We start from the raw sequence: 15,525 nt of genomic DNA on the forward strand, positions 1-15,525 counted from the left end.
TTCTCAAAATCCTGTCTAAGGGCTACCTCCCACTGCTTCCTGAGGTGGATTTCTTTGGGAAACCTTCACAGTTTGAGAAAGGTTAACAGCTAACAACAATCTACATAGTTAGTGACTAAATACATTTAGCCAAAATGTTGTTTGGAGGCTCACTTGAGCACATAAATGCAAAGCTTTGCTAGCTTAGCCTGGCGTAGCTAAAGTTAAGATTATAAAACACGATTTTCTAATGGCCAAATATAACCAAAACAATTGTTTAGCTTTACCTTTGAAATGTAATCCCTGTGATCTGGTTTAGAGCGTACAGCGGTTTGTACAATCCCAAGCAGCCCATGCGTGAGGCATCTTTATCTATTACTTCACTCCACAGCAGTGCCACTCGCAATATGGCGGCGACGTTGACGTACGATGCTGCTGGTCATGAGGCGTCTAGTAATTCTATGTCTATGAGAGAGACAGCAATAGACAAGAGACACGGCTCACATTTCAAGTAACACCTCCCAGCATGCACGAGAGCACATATTATGGGATGTTCAAAAAGCGAAAGAGATGCAAATGTGCTACAGTAGTCATTTCCACATAGAGAACCATTTGTTTGTAATAACTAAGAGTAAGAAGTGTGCGTTAATGACCAGAGGTGGGTTCATTTGCGTTTGACTTGTATGTTTGTTATACGTTAAGATGCAACGTTGTTTAAAGTGTACTGTGTAACGTTTATATGTTGGTAATGTGCCTTAGTGTTATTTACACTATTGAATAGTCTTCCAATAATAGTTTATGTTGTTACATTAATGTACTTTACTATAAGTTTGTTGATACTGTTTACTGATAAACTTTATTGATTTGGATCTCGTACTACCGATAAGCTAGTGCCTAATTTGAGTAATACTGACATCTAGTGGACTTTTGTGTAATTTACCAATAACATTTATGTATTCTTTTTATTGAAGACCACACACACGTATAATATATACCTATTCAAATACACGTGCATATCTTCAAATAAATAAGTCAATTTCAATCTAAGCTGCTTTGTGGAAATCTCTGCCTTAGTGTTCTGCCCAACACTCCGGACTGAACACTACAAGTCCTGAACTCCTCACAGACACAGTAGTCCTTTGCTACACATGGCAACTGGCAAATTCTTTGTGTAGATAAGTCATTTGTCTTACCTTTTACTTGTCCACAATCCTTAAATGAAACAAATAAATTCCATTATGTATTTAAAAAGTCTACTAATTGCAAAATCACCTGCACATTTATTGCAGTGAACCATTATATTGTGGTGCAATCAACCCCACAAAAAAAAAAAAAAGTGCACCCCATGACCCCCAACAGTTTATTTTTCTTCTGATAAGAAGCGCCATGTAGAACTATAAATGTTCACTACATGTTGACTTTTATCACTTTCACCATCCTGCTACATTCACACTGCACTTGAAGAGAAGCGTTTACCCAACAAATTCCATGCATGGTGGGAACTTGTGGTGGTTCTGTTTTTTTATTAGCATTTCTTCAGAAAATCTATTTTCTCTCCCTTGCTAAGGTTTATTTCCCTTAGGATTACAAGAAATTAACTTAGATAGCCAAGTTGTTTGCTGCCATTAATCGCCCCACTTCTCACCATTTAGTATCTCCATCCTCCGACTATCATGCACTGCCATAGTCCAAGTGTTGGAATGCACTTTGTAGCCTGTAAATGTTAAACATCATTGATTTTTAGCCAGACATATTAGTTCTCCCTGCGGTGGGTTGGCACCCTGCCCGGGATTGGTTCCTGCCTTGTGCCCTGTGTTGGCTGGGATTGGGCTCCAGCAGACCCCCGTGACCCTGTGTTTGGATTCAGCGGGTTGGAAAATGGATGGATGGCTGGATATTAGTTCTCCCCCTTCCACTTTTACAAAATCTATTAGTGTTCATTAAAATGCAATCAAAATTTTAAAAAGACGTTCAATGATGGTGAAGTTAAAACTGTGTATTTGTGTTGAACTGTGAAAAGGCCTCAGGGATTAACAAAGTATATAAAAAAAAGAAAAATCAAATTGTTGCGTTGCATATATTAGGTTTAACAGTCTCAATGAATTTATGCTGACGTGTTACAACAAATTCATTTTCTGCTAAGAAATCCACAAAGACAGATTAGGATAAGGAGAAGGAGGAGGAAGAGGAGAAGTCAAAAGGCAGAACAGAGTCAGGGAAAAGAACTTAGAAACACAACTCGACTTGGTCCATTTCATGAACCTTCTAATGAGAAGTCAAGCAAAATGACACCTTTAATGGCTCACTGAACAGATTACAATATGCAAGCTTTCAAAGCAACTCAGAGGCCTGTTCTTTGGGCAGGCTGTAATACAGAAACTGGAATTCCCTGCATTTATACAGACACCAGGACAGAAACAAACCTTTAAGGGGTCATCTTCAGTGTGAGAAAAATAACAGACCTCTCCTTTTAAGAAAGTTTCCACAAGTCGTTCCAACAGTAGAGTCACAGAGTTTTTCATTTCACAACTGTTAAAAGACAGAGGTGTTAAGTACGGAGTCAAGAATAGTTAATCTGAAGGCTTTTGCGGACATGTTTTGCCAAAAAAGCACCATTACAGAATAATACATTTATATTGAACTGCAATCTATTATGATAAAACTGCTGAAATATAATAAACAGGAAAATTCTGCCCCCATCTACATACATCACCCTGAACTCCCACTTCTTTTACTTTGATGCCCAACCTTTCATGTGGCACCTTATCAAAAGCTTTCTGAAAGTCAAAATAAACAAAATCATAAGCTCCACTTTGCTCATATCCTTTGGTTGCTTCCTCATAGAATTCCAGCATGTTAGTAAAACACGACCTCTTTCTTCTGAACCCATGCTGACTGTTCAGTAAAACTCCAGCTGTTTCCACGTGCTGCTCAATCTTATCCTTATTAATTCCTTCCATTTTTCCGTAAAAATTAAAAAAGCCTGTCAAAATTAAATAAAAGCCCGACATGGGTGCAAAATACACATACAATCGCCAGCATAAGTATAGAATAGACTTATACTTTTCCTTTTTTTATTCAATCGAAGACCTTTAATGTCAAGATATTATTAAGGGGATCTTTTATTTTGAAATGCATACCTACAGTGTTTGAGAAGTGACGCTGTAGCGCCAGGCTGTTGAATTCCGGAGGTCTTGTTCATGACATTTTAAGGGTCTTCGATTGAATAAAAAGGAAAAAAAATATGAGTTGTAAAATGCGCGTTAGGCATTGACCTATTCATAAATAAATTTCGGATTGATGCGGGTTTTAGCTTTTACTCTGTTGACTTTACATTGGCATACGTTATTAAAAAATAATAACTAGTAATGATCGCAAGCAATGTAAAGTCTGTCATAAAATTCACAAGAAGAAGTATATACATTGGTGCCGACTTATGTGCATTCTGTATCCATTTCGGAGTTGCATTGCGTTTTGAGGGCTATTCTTGATTTTAACACAAAATAGGAACCTTTCTGGAAAAATGAAACGCTTGTAAACAAATTTTGTGAAAAATGTGATTTTTTTACATAGCTGATTTTAATAACACTCTATTTTCGTTACGGAGATACGAAGCTTCAACGTTCAAATGTCAAAAGAATGTCGAACGTCAAGCTAATTTTACCTCGTCACAACTAAAGGAATGAATATGAGACGGTTAGGGCGGCGATGTGAAGTAAAAATGGGACTTGATAACGTACGGTGGGCTTTGGGGGACAATAAATAGAAATGGCGTGAGCCACAGTTAGATTCACCGACGGGAAATATTGGTGGTGGGTTGATGGGACACGAACACGCTGCTCCTCTGCCATTTAAGTCGCATGCAGCTGTGAGCTACTTACACAGCTATAAAGCGGCGTCCTCAAGTCCCCGAGCACTTGTCCTCTGCCTGCCTCTCGGTGACGCGATTCAGTTCTCTTGCAAACACTCGATGACAGCCTTTTCTCTCGTTTACATTCTCTTTTCCGTCGCCCTGTATGACGTCACGCGGCACCCCATGTGATTTCTAAAGTCTTCTCAGCACTCCCCAGAGAGCGATGAGGCAGTTAGGAGCATCGACAAGGACAGTCGGTGGTTTTATGGAGAATCAAATCACTGATTGTAGCAGAGGCAAGTGAGCCGTATTTGAGTGTCTTTTAGTTTTGGGGCGGAGGCGTTCTGGTCCCTAACCGGGCAGCTCATTAGTCTCCATCGCCTGCCCGCTCGTTTACCCAAATCCACCTGTGAATCCGTAAGTCCTTCCAGCACGCAATACTTGTTACGAAGATAGCAGTGCCCCGTAGAATTCAGCGGCCCTTCTGTTTTAGTGCAGGCACGCCAAAGTGTGATTGTTATCGAGATCCTCGATCTTTCTCCTCCTCTCCGATCCTTCTCGATCTTTGCGCGCTATTTCTGTTTTGGTTTAACGCGCGCTCCGTACAAAGTGTGCCGTCCTGCCTGCGAGTGCCGTGCGCGCGCAGCCACCTGTCCTCTGCTTCTTTCCGCACAGCTATGGCATTAAGTCTGCAGGTACACTGCGCGTGATTTTCATTGTAGTGGTGTGCCAGTGTTTAGTAATAAAGTATATTCTTTAATAAAGATAGAACATTTTTATATTGTGTATATTTAAATACTGTAATATATATATATATAGTTATATATATATATTATATATATATATATATATATATACAGTATATATATAGAGAGAGAGAGAGAGGGGGGGGGGTACAGATCTAATTATGCAACTTTTAATGCAATGCAGGAAAACAATGCAAGACAAACGAATTGTTCGAAATATCTTGTAATAAACTAATGTAGGGCAGGTGTTGCCATCTATCGGCAACAAAAATAATTTTTTTGTGAATTCTCTATGTAATAAACTTAAGTTATAGCGTAATGAAATTTGCATAATTAGATCTGGACCACCCTGTAGGCCTATATATTGACCTTTTTAACAAAGACGTTTATACAAAAGTTAGAAAATATCACTAATAATTCATTGACAGCCAAAAACTCTCTGCAAAGACATTTAAAAGACAATTCGTTCAAATCAATGCACTCGTCCACTTTCACTCTGTTCGTGGTCCCTTGCTCTCATAGGCCTACATTTACTCAGGTAGTTTCCTTGCTCTACCGAAAGCCTTAAATTTTCTTGTTTGGCGTTTTAAATAAGTGTCCTTACCTTGTTTGCTTGGAAGTCTTCATTTGATTAATCTGGGGGAAATAAATCCATTACAAAGGCTATATATTGTAGAAGGTAAAACCCACCACTTTATTATATCAGCGATTAAAAGTGTGTAAATGAAACAGTTTTAAGTTCAATTATTAAAAAAATAATAGAATTGTTTAAACAGATACCTGTGTTTTCTGTCCAAAACAGTTTCCAAGTATGCATGAGCTATGAAACAAAATGCACAAATTCTGAAGTAAGCCTGTCTTACAAAAAATCTTGTGAAAGAATCCATGGAGTGTTATGGCAAACATGTTTTGCACATTAGGACTTTCCCTGTAATAAGTGTTACATTTTCATATTTGATACAGAAAATGTAAAAATTAATTCATGATCATGTTGCATATTAAAGAGGACAAAATCTAAAAGTATATATTTAAACTAAAATGTCTGATCTGATAACTTAAGCACATTAATTAATGACGTTTGTCAGTATAGACCACAGGTGTCGAACTCCTGTCCTGGAGGGCCGCAGTGGCTGCAATTTTTCATTCTAACCATCTTCTTCATTTGTGACATGTTTTTGCTGCTAATTAACTTCTTTTTGCCTTGGTTTTAATTAACTTGACTCAGGCCCCTTAGTTGTCTCTTTTTCCTTAATTAGCAGCCAAATACAAACGAGACACAAAACGAGCCGCCAACATGACCAGCTCACCTGTGCCCAGTACATAATATCTGAAAATAACGAAAGGTTAAGGTCTCAGTAAGGTTGAACTCTCAGGTCACCAAAACATTTTGACAATGTTCTTAGAAAAAACAGAAAATCAACAGTTTTAGAAATGTCTGCCATGGCAGAATGAGAGCAGCAACAAGCTGTGGAATTAAATAAGTTTAATTAACAGCAAAAATCAGCTTTTCATTAAGAGACTGGCTGGAGTGAAATTGGTTTGAGTTTGAAATCCCAGTTTAGCCGGGGGGGTATTTTCCATACGTCGTTTAAATCATCCGAGATCAGATGTCTCATCTTGGATGAGTTAATGCCTGTGAAACTCATCCGGGATAATCAGTTTTTCAAACGCAGCCTGTGTAGTAGATTAGTCTAGCTGGATCTAATCATCCGGATGAATGCGCGCGCCCGCGCTGAGTGAAAAGCCCATATATATTGAGTCTTGAAAACATGATCAAGTCTTTGATAGTGTAATAAAAAAGGTTTTCTCTGTAACAGGAGAAGGGATGAAATAAAGGAGTAAGAGGGGGGGGTTGGTCGCTTCAGTGCAAAACCAGCTACAAAGATTGGATGTTTGGGATGATAGCGAAAGAATGTTCAAAAACTTGCTTCTCATAAAGAGTTTCAGAATGTTATGGGAATACAGTCAAGGCCATGTACTTGTTTTCACTTCGAGGGGCTTCATTGCAAGCAACGCTTGTTATTGTGTGTCTTCTGATACTAGGCACCCATCTCAGTGAGGGCCAAGTAGAAGAAAAAACAATAAGATGTCCCGTGGGAAGAAGGTGTGCAGAAACTCATCACTTCTGTATACACTGCTTACACGTAAGCCATTTTGGGTAAGGACACTCAATTAGTATATAAGGGAAGGTTCCGCCCTCAGTTTCTTCGGAAGCTCAACCGTGGGGAACGTGCACACCGCCCGGTATTGGACCAGGCTCACGAGTTGATCCTCTGACGAGACTGACACGCGGGCTCCCTCAGTCTACTGGTCTAGGATGATGGCTCTGGGTCTTTTGATATTACTGTAAGTATAGTATAATTCACATATCTATTACTGTAAGTTAATAGTATAAATCATATATCTTATATATATTACTGTAAGTCAATAGTACAATTCCTATATCTGCATGTATATTGCTATTATATTGTATGTAACTGATATTATATTTGAACAAGTAAACAATTGAAGTATTGGACCTTTCCTCTCTGATTCTTGCCTGCTTATTTTCTGTTAAAACCTTTGAACCATTTTCCCAAACTAAAACATTTTGGCGTAGTCGGCAGGATTTTGGGGAATCTGGTAAAATATTGAACTATTAAGTGAGGCAAAGGAAATCAGAGATGTTTAAGAAAAAGGATAAAAACCCTGGTGCAGCTCCTTTACCTCTCCCTGGCTGGGAAGAAACAGTATGGGAAGACTGCGCCAGAGAATTGAGATGTGGGGGGGGATTAGCACAATATTGGCAGAGCTTGGATCCCCCAACACCAGTGAATGTGCGAGCCGCGCTTAAGAAATGTCAGGTGTCTGCAAAGGAACCCATAATGGGCTTGCAGACGTGAGGGTGGGTTTTGCTAACTGCGGTTAAAAATCTGGATAGTCTGATAGACGAAAAAGAAAGGGAGATTAAGAAAATGCAAATGGACTTGGCGGATGCGTTAGGGTGGGCCTCAATGGCCGAATCCCAGGTAGCTGTATTATTGCCGCGGGTACAGAGAGCCGAGGGGATGGCGGAAAAGGCAGCCTTTTGCATAGCCAAGGTGAATGCAAAAAAGAAGCGTAGACCGGATGTTGCGAAGATCAAAGCGTTTGTAGCCGCAGCTAACGTCCATGAGTGGGATCCTGAAAAATGGGACGGTAACATTTGGGATGATGATTATGAGTATGATGACGGACCCGATGCAGGGTCGGTAATTGATCCTCTGCCTTTACAGGCTAAACCGTGACACGTCGCAGACTTTTTACTGATGCACAGGGTAATGTTAGGAGGGGACATGTTTATGAAGATTACACTGCACAAGAAAGAGAAGGATTTAGATCACGTTATGCACAAGGGCGAAATGAGCCAGTAGACACATGGCTCGTACGCTTGCATGATGCAGGAGCCGGGCATGTGTCACTGGATAAGGGGGATGGTACTGAATTTACAGATTATGCCATCGATCCCCGGTTTAAACAAGCAATGAGACAAGAACTGACCAAGTTAGAAGGGGATAGTACGTTGTTGGCGCTGGCGGCGAACGCAGCATTTGAAATATATCCGCACCCACAGAATTGGCCTGAAGTAAAATCATGGACGACTTTGCAGCAGGCGATTCGAGTGGTTAGAGAATTGGCAATGAGGGACGCCGTGGTAGCGGGCCAGGCGGACCAGTTAGATTTGTTCCCATTTACATCTGTAGCCAGGACCATCCTAATAAAAACAGCCCCTGCTAGTTTGAAAGGAATAATAATGACTCTTTTACTGAATGAGGTAGGTGCAGGAGTGGGGGAGGTTGTGACTAAATTACGGGATTTAGGTGACCTGGGGGGAGTGGGGAGGAGCCCCGCCAGGGACAGCTGCAACACAACCCACTGGGGCTACATCAAGGAATAGCGCCTATAGAACAGGGGGGAGTGAATAGGAAGGAGTTATGGGGAGCGTTAATTAATGCTAAAGTCCCTAAGGAGGAGATAGATGGACAGCCTACAGGACTGCTCCTGGACAGGGCAAAGAAAAAAGGACTTATAGATAAGTCTGGCGGAATAAAGAAGCGAGTGGCAAAGGCGGAAGTACATTCACTCCTTACCTTTGCAGAATGGGAAAAATTAAGTAAAAAGCATGACGAAGTTCTTACCTTTGCTGAGTGGGAGAAATTGAGCAAAAAGCGTGATGAAACTGGCCCCTCTTCATCTTCCGAGAGCTCCTCGGAGGAAGAGGAGGAGGAAGATAGGGAGAAAAACCGACGCAAGAGTAAGCATAAGAAAGGAGGGAAAAAAGCTAAAGGCAAAGGGAAAGGGAAAAAATAAAGGAAGGACTTTATATCCCGTTGAAGAATTAGAACGCGCAGCACGAGATTGTTAGGGATGGGGCCAAGCACAGGTGAGAGCCCTAAATTGGCATGATGCGGACATTCGACCTTTTGTACCGGTAACGATACATTGGGAAAATAAAAACAAACAAATAGTAAAGGCTCTCATCGATACGGGTGCGGAGGCCACTTAATATATGAGAATCCATCTAAATTCAAAGGGAAACGATTGACAGTGCAGGGGATTGGGGGAACGGACATCCCTGCCACTCAGGTGACGGTGATGTTACTAATTGGTCAGTTGCCCGTGAGACCCTACCCCGTACTAATCACCCCAGTGAAAGAGTATATAATAGGGATGGATCGTCCACAGGTGGCAAATATGCTGTATTCGCATGCTGGCATACAGCCTGCAAATGTAAGCGTGCATCAACAGCATTTCTGAAGTTTTTAGGTGTACGGTAGAATCAACTTTTACAGCTGTGTTTTCTTCGCTAAAAATGGAGACAGCAGTAGTTGCAACAGAAACTTTAACGGCAACGTTAACCGTAGCAGTAGCGATAGAGAGAGTCGAATCGGAGGCCGTTGTGCTTTCCTCGAGGAGGGCGGAGTCAGCCGCAGCAGCTGCGCTAGTCAAAGACGCAGATAAAGCGTCTCTGCATCAAGTGGAGGCAAAGGCGGCTGAAACAGAAAACCTACACTTGTCTGCTGGTCAGACAGATTGTGTAAGGTTAATAATTATTATAAAGCAGTTAGATGAGGAGGCAAAAGAGAGGAGTAATACCTGGCTAAAAAGTCGCGAGCAGCTAGCAGTACACGTAGCGATGTACATCGAGAATGCCATACGGATTAAACAACGACCGCTCAGTGTTAAAGTGTGTGCTTTGATTTCGGGGTCTTTTGACCCTGAGGAACAGCAGTAGAACTTAAGCTGGTTATTGGGAGCACTCCTTTCAAAGCCCCTGTGTTGATTGTTGCTGCAGAGAAAACAATATGTATATTGGAGACGTCAGTTTACAAGTAAAGCTGCTATAATGTGAGGGTTACTTGTATGTAGTAATGAAGGAAAGTGTAAGTGACAATATGGTGTGCATTTGTTTAAATGCAATAATTGGTATGAAAAATGGCATGTGGCAGTATAAAAACAGCCAATGCCAAATTGCAAGTTAAAACAGAGGACTGAAAGAAAAGGAAAAGAGTAAGAATGTTTTCTTCCATTTATTCTCTACTGCACTGCATTCTCTGTATAATTCTGAGGTTTAAAAATGTTATACCAATAGTTAATTCATAACTTTTTGTAAAAGTAACCAGTGCTAAGGTAAGATTTGATTTAGACATTGAATGTGGAGAAACTGGTGGATTTGTATAGCCATTGTAGACTGCAGGGCATGAGTTGAATAATGTGACTGAAAACTAAGTGAATTAAAGAAAGAAATAGAGGAGATGAAAGCAAAGCACGTGTTTGTATATGAAAGCTTTTGAAAGTACTGCATTTGAATTAATGGAATGGCCATTTTAGCAGTTAGTTGGAATGAAAAAACTTATTGTTGTTTCAAGCAGCACATTCATATTGGGGAATAAGTAAATGAAAGGCAGTGGCTTACCATCCAGTTTTTGGAGCTCAGCATGTAAAACAAAGGGGTGAAAATCCCGAAGGGACACTACGGGCATGTATGCCCAAGATCAAGTCTGGCGCTAAAGGGAGTCACTGTGCTAGCAGGCGTAATCGACGCAGATTACCAAGGGACCGTCAAAGTTCTGTTACAATCCTCAATGGGGGATCCAATCAAATTGACTAAGGGAGATCGAATAGCGCACTTGTTAATAATACCAGTTCACATGGGAAAAGTGCAGGAAAGTACTGCACCAGTAGTTAAGACTGGCCGGAATGTGGGGGGATTTGGATCAACAGATGCTCCTAAATTGGTTAACGGGGTGAAGGTGTGGGTTAAACAACCCCATGAACCACCCCGCCCGGCAGAAATCATCGCAATGGGACAGGATTTGATTGTAACTGTTCTATACAATGGAGAAGAAGCATGGGTAAATGTTCCTGTAAAACACTGCTATAGACGGGAGTGAGGAGTGGGTGCAACATGCTGTGCTCTTGTTTTACAGAATTGGGGGTGTTCTGAATGAAGTAGGAGCCACCACATTAGGAGGCGAGGCAACGGAGACGACTCCGGTCCGATGGTGGTGGAACGATTCCACTAAGCCCAGACGTCAGGAGAACACCACGTGTCTGGAGAATCAGTCTTGCAATGTCCTCAACATTACGACTGGTGACGGGTGCACCATCTACTCCTCGAACTTGAAGGTGCCGGGGGTAAAACCACAGAAGTATCTGATTGAGTGCTCTGAAAACTTAAATATTACCTGGACGTCGAAAGTAACTTGGTGTATGGGGCCCTGGAACGGCTCCAAGGTACAGTGCGAGGTCAATGCAACATCAGGCGAATACACCTCTAATAAGCCTGGGCCCATTGGCTGGATCAATGCAACTGAAATTATTAACAGGACTATACCAATGCTTGCTATAGCCGTGTGGGCTAGAACCCCCATAACGAGACAGTCACATGTAGAACCAATAATTGACACATGTAAACTTGTTTCTATGACAGCAAAAAGGACTAAGGTTACATGGCAAGTGACGTTTCCACTGTTGCCACAGTGTAAGCGTGCTAAACGGGCATGGTATTGACACTTTCTTAGGAGGGGTTGGCACCACCCTAGGAACTTTAAACACCGTAGATAATGAAATAACTGCAAACAAGCTTGAGAATGTGGGACGACATACTCACAAAGTGGCAGACCAAATGGCTAGGTGGTTACCTCAGTCCATGGTCTCTCATCAGCAAACAGTAAACTGGGAACAACGCGCTTCAGATTGGATAATCACGGCTAGCAATGACACTCGATGGTTAAATGTCTCAACTTTCATGAACTGGACTGTATGCACTTTTAACATATTACAAGCACAGATACAGAAAAATAATATGCAAATATGGCATGATATATGGAACTTTAGCAGTAGCTTATGGTTAACGGTTAAACCTGAAAATACTGAGTGTAATGATACAATATGTAATGGGTATTGGTTTCAATACAATGTTACCACTATGATAACCTTGTGTAGATATCACGTTTTACCTGTTGTTGCACACGGACACCCTTTGGTGCTGCTTATTATTATTATTGCTTTAATGACTATATTTAATTGCTATGTGTTTTGTGTTTTAAAACGAATTAATAACAGAGCACGACAGACAAGGTTGCTGATTTTGCGCTGAGCGAGGGACCGATTGTAATAAAAAAGGTTTTCTCTGTAACAGGAGAAGGGATGAAATAAAGGAGTAAGAGGGGGTTGGTCGCTTCAGTGCAAAACCAGCTACAAAGATTGGAATGTTTGGGATGATAGCGAAAGAATGTGCAAGAACTTGCTTCTCATAAAGAGTTTCAGAATGTTATGGGAATACAGTCAAGGCCATGTACTTGTTTTTCACTTCGAGGGGCTTCATTGCAAGCAACGCTTGTTATTGTGTGTCTTCTGATACTAGGCACCATCTCAGTGAGGGCCAAGTAGAAGAAAAACAATAAGATGTCCCGTGGGAAGAAGGTGTGCAGAAACTCATCACTTCTGTATACACTGCTTACACGTAAGCCATTTGGGTAAGGACACTCAATTAGTATATAAGGGAAGGTTCCGCCCTCAGTTTCTTCGGAAGCTCAACCGTGGGGAACGTGCACACCGCCCGGTATTGGACCAGGCTCACGAGTTGATCCTCTGACGAGACTGACACGCGGGCTCCCTCAGTTTACTGGTCTAGGATGATGGCTCTGGGTCTTTGATATTACTGTAAGTATAGTATAATTCACATATCTGTATTACTGTAAGTTAATAGTATAAATCATATATCTTTATATATATTACTGTAAGTCAATAGTACAATTCCTATATCTGCATGTATATTGCTATATATTGTATGTAACTGATATTATATTTGAACAAGTAAACAATTGAAGTATTGGACCTTTCCTCTCTGATTCTTGCCTGCTTATTTTCTGTTAAAACCTTTGAACCATTTTCCCAAACTAAAACAGATAGGCTGCAACAAAATGACAAAAGAATGGGCGCATTTTTTTTTCACACAAGCGGAGCAAGACCTTTTATTCGAAGGACATGAAAAATTTCAAGATTTAATATGCACAAGTGGTAACACTGCAAAAGCAGCCCAAACCAGAAAAGACGGCTGGGCAAAAAGTGGCCGACAAATTAAACGCTAAGTAGTGTGCATTGTACTTACTGAATGCAGTGTGTCCAATGTGTCAGATTAATTATTATTTAATATGTCATAATTCCAGATCAAACGTGAGCACAAGGAGAACATGGGAACAGGTTAAAGTAAAATACAAGAATATACTTCAAACTGGTAAATATATTGGTATAGAACTATTTATGATTCTTTATGTCAACAATTCTTTATATAATATAAAAAACATTAATTCTAAAGCTAATAAGAAGGCAGACAAGCAAAAAACAGGTGGAGGTCTACGCGGTCCGGACCTAAACCCTGCAGAAGAGTTGGCTCTCCAGCAAAATTCCCATCGCCTTGTTTCTGAGGGCATTCCAGGGGGAAGCTCCTCCTCAGAACCAGTGCAGGATGCAGTGGTCACTTCATTTCAGGTAAAAGGATGGTCATTGCATATATTTGTCCTCCATGTGTGCCATAGGTATGTTCCATATAGCCCTCTTTTTTGTCTGGGCAGGGAATGTCATATCCCTTGAACCTGTGTCTGACCAACGATATATTGATGAAGGTGAAATATTTGATGAAGACACTGTGTCTGATTATTCGGATCTGCATATAATCCAGTGCCCCAATCACATTTGGAAATCTGGTAATGAGAATGTTAGGCCGATTGTGAGATTCTTCATGGAACTGTGGGTGTTTTACCCTGTGTATTACCTACCTGCAATGGCAATGAAATGCTTCTTTTATGGTCTGCACATGCAGGTGTCCAGGAAACACAATGAAAACCTGAAGGAAATATTTCAGAGCCAAACAGACTTACGAATTGCCTGGCAAACTGCACTTTTAGTTAGATTTAACGTATCGCCTACAGTATATAAACAAAGTGCTGCTTGCAAAAAACCTCAAAGCAATGCCTACTGTCTGTGTGGTTGTGAGAGGCCGACTTCGCCGAGTTTGACTTGTAATATAAGGTGCTAATAAATCTTTGAGGTACAATATCCCCCTTCGGCTAAAGCGGAATCTTTCGAAAAGAATTTCCTCCGGGAGCAATAGAGGATTTTGCCGATCGCGCAAAACCCTCTCCAATATGAAATTCTCTTCTTATAATTTGCGCACTGATATCAACTGGTCGCTCATTCATGAACGGCGAAGTCATGTCTTAATGAATTCCACGCACGGACACTGATTAAGTGTGTGAGCTAATCCTTGTTTACATCGAACAGGTTTGAGGATTTGGATGTACTGCTATGACAAAACATCCAGCAAGAGTTTCGAAAACACGACAGATCCAGGATCAGCCAAATCGTCAACAATTACATCCGGCTAAACGAGTAATCCACGTACGGAAAATACCCCCCTGGTCATCTGTCAGCTTGTTTCACATTTCATTTCTGTTTGGCTCTCATTTAATGAAGAAAGGAATAAATTCAGAGGACTGAATCCTTAAAAACAGGGCTATTAAAATGAAGGGAAAAGAAGTTAATTAGCAATGAAAACTGGTCACTGATTAGGAAAAGGGTTTAGAATGAAAACCTGCAGACACAGCGGCCCCCCAGGCCTGGAGTTCGACACCCCTGGTATAGACGGTTTATTAATGAGACATATTGTCTTAAAAATCAACTAACATGTTTTATGACTAAATGGAGGAGAAAAGGGTTAAAAAAATATCAGCTGTGTGGTCACCAAAGGCAGTGGAGACAAGCAATAAAGCTGCACGCGAGTTATGATATTTTCATCAAGAGCAGACATTGTATTGTTATAGTAGGGCCCCACAATAACATTTTGCTTTTCTTCTCCATTATTTTTGTGTTTTTCCCAGTTTGTTTTTTTAGCATTCAGAAAACAGTGCTCATTTGTTCTACCAGTCACGTTTCTGAGGGTCACCAGCTTGTGTGACCAGGCGCCTCACAGCACAACAACTAACAGTGCAGGTCGAAAAAAGCAAGTCTGTCCTGTGAAGAGGAGACTTTGTGCTGCTGGTTCGACAGGATGAGTGGCAGGAAGAAAGCCATTCCTTAAAGGACAAAACAAGGGCTTGAAATAGCAGCCGTGGACCACTGCAGACTGGACAAAGTCTCCTCTTCACAGTAGACACTGACACTTCGCTTTTTTCAACCTGCACTGTTGAGCTGTGAGGCGCCTGTGATCACCCCAGCTGGTGACCCTCAGGAGTTTGTCTTCTAATGGGGGTGTTGACTTTGGGTCTGCCAGATCTCTTCCTGTCGGAGTTTCTTCCAGTTGCCTTTGGATTGTGTAGAATACCACTGTATTCATGGAGACTTTGATTTTTTTTTTTTTTTGTTGCAATTTCTCTAAATGAAAGGCCCACACATCTAAAAGTAATAGTACTCATCCATCCATCC

General features: G+C 41.0%; 2 protein-coding genes across 4 annotated transcripts in view; one reads left to right on the plus strand and one right to left on the minus strand.

Moving 5' to 3' along the window:
* LOC114667538 (gastrula zinc finger protein XlCGF52.1-like) overlaps positions 1-3,956 on the minus strand; it is a 99,523-nt gene extending 95,567 nt beyond the window's left edge. For all 3 annotated transcript variants that reach the window (XR_007934804.1, XR_007934803.1, XM_051926716.1), the window contains exon 1: positions 3,861-3,956. The gene's annotated coding sequence lies outside the window, so the exon portion shown is untranslated. The remainder of the gene's footprint in view (positions 1-3,860) is intronic.
* A 2,840-nt stretch (positions 3,957-6,796) lies between these two features.
* LOC127529678 (uncharacterized) lies at positions 6,797-14,391 on the plus strand. The gene is made up of 3 exons (XM_051934198.1): positions 6,797-6,924; positions 11,028-11,598; positions 14,386-14,391. The coding sequence occupies exons 1-3, from the start codon at positions 6,896-6,898 to the stop codon at positions 14,389-14,391; spliced, it is 606 nt and encodes a 201-aa protein (XP_051790158.1). The 5' UTR covers positions 6,797-6,895.
* The last annotated feature ends 1,134 nt before the right edge of the window (positions 14,392-15,525 follow it).

The sequence above is a fragment of the Erpetoichthys calabaricus genome, chromosome 1, assembly GCF_900747795.2.
Source record: "Erpetoichthys calabaricus chromosome 1, fErpCal1.3, whole genome shotgun sequence".
Classification (NCBI taxonomy): Eukaryota; Metazoa; Chordata; class Cladistia; order Polypteriformes; family Polypteridae; genus Erpetoichthys; species Erpetoichthys calabaricus.

Coding starts and splice junctions, on each gene's coding strand:
- LOC127529678 (XM_051934198.1), top strand. CDS start 6,896: ATGATGGCTCTGGGTCTTTTGATATTACT. Junction 6,925..11,027: donor CTGGGTCTTTTGATATTACT/GTAAGTATAGTA, acceptor CTTGTTTTACAG/AATTGGGGGTGTTCTGAATG.